Source organism: Crocodylus siamensis, chromosome 2, assembly GCF_052110815.1.
Source record: "Crocodylus siamensis isolate JL-2025a chromosome 2, ASM5211081v1, whole genome shotgun sequence".
In the NCBI taxonomy this organism is placed as follows: domain Eukaryota; kingdom Metazoa; phylum Chordata; order Crocodylia; family Crocodylidae; genus Crocodylus; species Crocodylus siamensis.
In genome coordinates, this window is record NC_143396.1 from 247,639,785 (window position 1) to 247,645,784 (window position 6,000).

Consider the following 6,000-nt stretch of genomic DNA (forward strand, 5'->3'; position numbering starts at 1 on the left):
ACTTTCACAGTTTCAGTTTCTTTGTTTGCTTAAAATGAATTAAACAAAAGTATGGGGGGGGACCTAATACCCTTTTAGTTGAAACCGGCAAGATTAGCCCAGACCACTGCAGCAGACAATCTGTGCACTTTTAAGTTACGTCAGGTTGAAGCCACTGTTTCCAGGTATGACCAGTAGTATAAAAGAAACCAATGGTTTGAATGTTTGTATGAGAAATTTAGCTCTAAGTGCATGGAAAGATTTATATCCACAATGAAAGGCTTTTGTGTCACTAGCAATTTAAAAATATCACTCTAAATGAATTAAATGAAATAAATGTAAAGTGCAGTGCCCTGAAGCATCAAGCAACTAACTGTGTATCATTCCCGTCAAGCCCAGCTGCTCGGGTGCTTCTGGCAAACTCTCTGGAATTGCCATGGCTCCAGGAGAACCCAATCTTTAGAGAAAAACTGGTCCTTTTTTCCCCTGCTCGGAGCAGAGTACTGAAAAGGGTAATACTTGGCTCTGATGAGGGAAAACAACAACATCTTTTATTTCCAAATGAAAGAATTTTGGCTGCTCTGCAGAAACAGGTTCTCCTCAAGCTATTCATGACCCTTTCAAACAAAGTGCGATTATGGTGAGTATTCTCAAAGCTGCTATTGGCTGCCTACGCCAACAGACTGGAGTGGGTTTTTTTACTTGTTTAAAAACAAGGAAAATCTCAAATGAGACTAAAAGAACTTGTAGGAGAATAGGAACTCAGCTTGTGTAAACTGGAGTAGGTCCATCACTTCCTCTGGAGTTTAACTGGTTTACACCAGATGAAAATTAGATCCACTGGCTGCAGTATTTTTTTCCTCTACTCTGTTTTCTTTCGAAAGGAATATAGACACACAGTAAAGCCATGTGACTGAAATATTTTACCTGATGTATTTGTTCAGATGTATGTGCTCATGACTTGATTCCCCTCTCACATGGGAGTGAATCCATTGGAATCAAAGCTGTGCCACCATTGTAAAATGGCTGTGAGCAAGAGATGAGTGGGGTGTACATATTAGAATCATTATGAGGGCTTCAGTCCTGCTCACTTCATAAGAACACATATGTTCAAGAGAAATCTCCGAATGCCCCACCAGAGCTGAACTGTTCATTGATTTCTCACTTCAGTGAGTACTGCTGGAATCCAGTCACAGTCGTGGTTATCAAAATTGTTCTTAATGAAGAGCACATACCAAAGGGCCCCACTTAAACAGGTGCCCTGTCTCTTGCTCCAGGTGAGTGCAGTCCAAATGACAAAACCATCAAGCCTTTGCCCAATTCTACTGGCAGCCCTAAATCATGGAGATTAATGATAATCAAGACGCTCCCATCTTATGATCTTAGGCTTGTGGAGCTAGAACTTGGGAGAAAAATAATTCATCAGTTGTGTGACTTTAGTCAGAAACAAAACAGGTGATAATACCTCGTTGGTAGGTAGACATTAAAACAGCATTTTAATCTTACATTCCTGTTGCTAATGGTATTTTTCACTTCCATTTTCCTCCAGAGGACAATGAGAACTCAAAGTCAGATGAGAAAGGAAACCAATCAGAAAACAGTGAAGATCCTGAGTCTGATAGAAAGAAGTCTGGGAATCAGTCGGATAATGAAATGAACTGTAACGATGATGGCAACAGCTCCAGCAACCAGGACAGCAGGGACAGTGATGACAGCTTTGAAAATTCTGACTTTGAGAATCAAAAGGCCCCCGAGGACAGTTTTGGCACTCTTGGTTCTATGCAGATCAAGGTGGAACGCTACGTGGAAAGTGAATCCGACTTGCGGTTGCAGAACTGTGAATCATTGACCTCAGACAGTGCCAAGGACTCAGACAGTGCAGGGGAAGTAAATGCCCAGTCTTCCAGCAAGCATCAAAAGAGGAAGAAGAGGAGGAAAAAGCAAAAAGGAGGCAGCATGACCCGTAGAAGGCTATCAAGCACTTCAAGCCCAAATGGACTTGACTCAGCTTTGGTGGACCAGCCCCAGCTGCTCTCGTCGCCAAACAGTGCCTCAGTGCTCAAAATTAAAACAGAAATCTCAGAACCTATCAATTTTGATAATGATAGCAGTATTTGGAATTACCCACCCAACAGGGAAATCTCAAGGAATGAATCGCCCTACAGTATGACCAAGCCCCCAAACTCAGAGCACTTCCCCTCCCCACAAGCCAGCAGTAGTTTACATGTCTCCATTCCAGACTCCGTTCTCACCCCACCAGGGACTGAAAATACTGCCAGCCGCAAAACTCAGTTCAGCACCTCATCCAACTCAGCCTTGGCTCCTGTATCCTCTGACCCTTTGTCGCCCCCGCTTTCAGCATCTCCACGGGACAAACATCCAGGAGGTCCCAGCACTTCCAACTCTTTGTTGTACACTGGGGATCTGGAAGCCCTTCAGAGGTTGCAAGCAGGCAATGTGGTTCTTCCTTTGGTTCACAGGGTAACTGGAACCCTTGCTGCCACCAGCACTGCTGCTCAGAGGGTCTACACCACTGGCACTATTCGGTATGCTCCAGCTGAAGTTACTTTAGCCATGCAGGGCAACCTCCTCCCCAACACCCATGCTGTTAACTTTGTTGATGTTAACAGCCCCAGCTTTGGGCTAGATCCTAAAACACCGATGGAAATGCTCTACCACCACGTTCACCGACTCAATATGTCAGGACCATTCGGAAGTGCTGTGAGCGGGGCTAGTCTGACCCAAATGCCTGCAGGGAATGTGTTCACAACTGCCGAAGGACTTTTTTCCACTCTTCCATTTCCTGTGTACAGCAATGGCATTCACACTACACAGACTCTGGAACGGAAAGAGGATTGAAATATGACCACATACTGTGTTCAGTGTTATACTCTGAGGCATAGACTATGTTTTAATTTAGACGTTTAATTCTAGCACTTTGAATTTGAGCAGGTCAGCTTATTCTCTCGATATGATGGTCCCCATTTCATTCCCTTTCTCTTTAACTTGACTTATTCTTTAATGTAAAGATATTTTTTTATTTTTGCCTTCAGAGAATCAAAGTACCAGTTGCCTGCCATTTTGTCTTCTAAGATGTGTGTTTTTTCCTTTGCATCTTTATTAAGATGCCTTTAATATGTGTATGCCTCTGCCATAGAATACTCAGTGTTGTGGTAAAGAGATTTTAAAGTGACAACCATTGGTTTTACTTCAAAACGATCTTGATATGATCAAGATTAAAAGAGACAAGCATAAACAATGTGCCCTGTTTGACTAAGTCAAATGAAAAGGGGTTTTTGTTCCTAATTCCTTTAAAAATAGGGGATAGTATTTTAGAATTTTATGCAGAGTTTAATTCTCTTTTTATGGTTAAGATTTTCTTACTTGCACATAAAATAATTTGGGTTCTTAAAAAGTTAATTTCTGGCCTGTGACTAGAATGTTAAAAAGTTGGACTAAATGTTAATTACTGAAACTTTAACTTAATTTCTAAAACCATGGTGCTATCATTTATTAATCTGTAATGTCTTCATACAATATGCAGCTTGTGGGCTGGGTTTTTTTTCTTTTTGAAAGGAATGCGTTCTGTACTGGTCTATAGTCGGGTGCTGCAGTCTCCTTGGTTAGTTAAGACAAAAGCCCTCATTAACATTTGCTGCAGGACTTAAATTTTTACCTCCAAACTAACAAACATAGCCTCACATTAAATTTAAATGGGTCAGGAAGCCTTTTTCAAAAAGTGCTTTAAAAAAAACACAATTAAATTGATGCAAGGAGCAGTTTTTTCGGTGCATATTGTTTCTCTTTATTTTTTTCTCAGTGTAACTGAGGCTAATTTTACAACTTCAAATAACACTTCGGAGTAAAAAAAGAAAGAAATATTTAACATGTTTTTATTTTTTTCATTTAATGTTATAGAGGGAAGGTTGTAATTTTTTTCCATTTTATTTGTTTTTTGTTCTTTTCCTTATTTCTAGTATTGAAACCAATAAGTTTTAAAACTAAAGAATGGGTTAATAAGCTTGAAATAGATAACTACAACTGAAAACTGCACATTAAGTAAAAAAGCAAAGAAATCTCCTATTTTGTCTTTGTTGCCAGAAATCACAGTGTAGTGTCAAACACTCCAAATGACTGTCAAATATAAATTCTTCTTCCACTCCATCTTTGGCAGCTGTTTGTTAAGGCATCTAATAACAGATGTGAGAACTGTAATGTGTACAATGTGTAAGTGTCCTTGGCTGTCAGTCCCATTGCAGTTTCAATGTGTGTTACTATATGCAGTATATACTAAGCTAATGTAGTTGTTTTGTCCTTTGTCTTCTCTGTGCTTTATCTCTAGTCCGGAGTGGTAAAGTCCCATTCCTGCAGTCCTAGTGAACCAGTGATTCTTGGGGGTTAGTGGTTTTTGTGTGGTGGCCTTCCTCTGTAATGTCACCTTATGCTGCTTCCACTGTCTGTATACCTTTTAATTTCTGCTGTTGCTTTGCTGTTGTGTATTCTCAAACCTTTCTTTCTTCTCTTTCTCTTTCTGTCTCTCCCTTCACACACTCTTCCTCCCTCTCTCTCTGTCTCTCTCTCCCTCTCTTTTTCACTCTCAGAGATAAAAGACTCTTAACTAGCTCAAGGTTAATGGAGCCATTTTTGCCACAAAGGAATTCTGGGTACGACTTACTCTTCCAGTGTGCCACACAATGCACTAAAGAGTAATGCTCAGATATATTAAACAAATTGATGCCATATAGCCTCAGTTGTTAACATTCCCAGAGTCCCTTGTGCTCTAACTGTAAGCAGAGGGTGCATTTCTTTGGTTTTCTCCCAGGTAGACTGATGAAGTAATATATAGAGCAATTACTAGTGAGACAGAAAATTCTTTCAAAGGTCAACCAACATTGTTAAAAAGGGAAACCGAGCTTAGGATTGCCATATATATTTGCTTATGTATGCAATGCTAATATATTAACTCAGCTGTCCTTTGAATTTTTGATCACTTGCTGTGTTGAGTCAATTCCTGCAGTAGCTTTGAATTTGAGGAGTAGGTCCAAGCCACAGTGGAATAATAGCAAAAAGGAATTGGATGCCACAAATTTTAATAATGAGCTTTTAAAGGTTATATGTGAAAGATTTAAGTAGGTCCAAAAAGTGAAGAAAGCTGATTGGGATATTTAAAGTTTAATTTTGGAAGCTCTACTCTAGCTATCGAACAATCAAAGGAGTGCACCTATCAGCTACAAAGAACAGCTAGACAGCTGTTGTTGTTTTATTTTTATTTTTTTTTATAAATGTTTCTGTGTTGTGTCAAAATGATTTCTGGTGATTTAAACTAACAGATAATCACAGCTGCTGTCTAAATCCATAGTGTTTAAAATTACAAAATGAAAAAAAAAACTTCATTACCTGTGAAGACTGTGTCTGTGTTTTTAACTATTTCTTGTACAAATATATGAAATCTTTTATGAGGAGACTGGTGCTGAGTAGCTGAATAACGGGGAAAGGGATTCTGTTCGTATAAATCTTAGCAGTGTTACCAACTCTACCATATAAAAAAAATTAAAATGTTAAAAAGTGACAGCTATGGTACATTTATTTTGTGTTAAGCTAACCGAATCTAACTTCTTGAGTGCCTGGCTTATTTGAAACATTTTTTTCATTGATCATTGATAATGCTGCAAATCAGAAATGTACATACTTCATTTACAACAGGGTTCTTTTTATACTTTTGTAGATTCTCATACATGTCATACATGGTTGTCTTTATGTAACTTAATTTTTTTCATCCCGCAGGTGCCATTTTCATAATAAACTTCTCTTGGATTTGTTACTATCTGGCATCATTTCTTTTACATATAACCATCCTGACTAATGAATGCTGGTAGTATTTGTTTGAGCAGGTACCTTTTTAATTATTTGTTTAAAAACGAAAAACAAAAACAAAGAGGATGTGGCTAGATTTTATTGACATTTGTGAACTGAGGCAAAGAAGCTGTCGAGCTGCAGGTTAAGAATGCTAATCCAAATACT

At 38.8% G+C, this 6,000-nt stretch overlaps 1 protein-coding gene across 7 annotated transcripts in view; it reads left to right on the forward strand.

Moving 5' to 3' along the window:
- The window catches only part of NPAS3 (neuronal PAS domain protein 3), an 853,230-nt gene extending 847,437 nt beyond the window's left edge, over positions 1-5,793 (forward strand). For all 7 annotated transcript variants that reach the window (XM_090033579.1, XM_090033581.1, XM_090033580.1 and 4 more), the window contains one exon: positions 1,529-5,793. In XM_090033579.1, the coding sequence (XP_089889705.1) occupies positions 1,529-2,838 (1,310 nt within the window). In that variant the 3' untranslated portion in view covers positions 2,839-5,793. The remainder of the gene's footprint in view (positions 1-1,528) is intronic.
- The last annotated feature ends 207 nt before the right edge of the window (positions 5,794-6,000 follow it).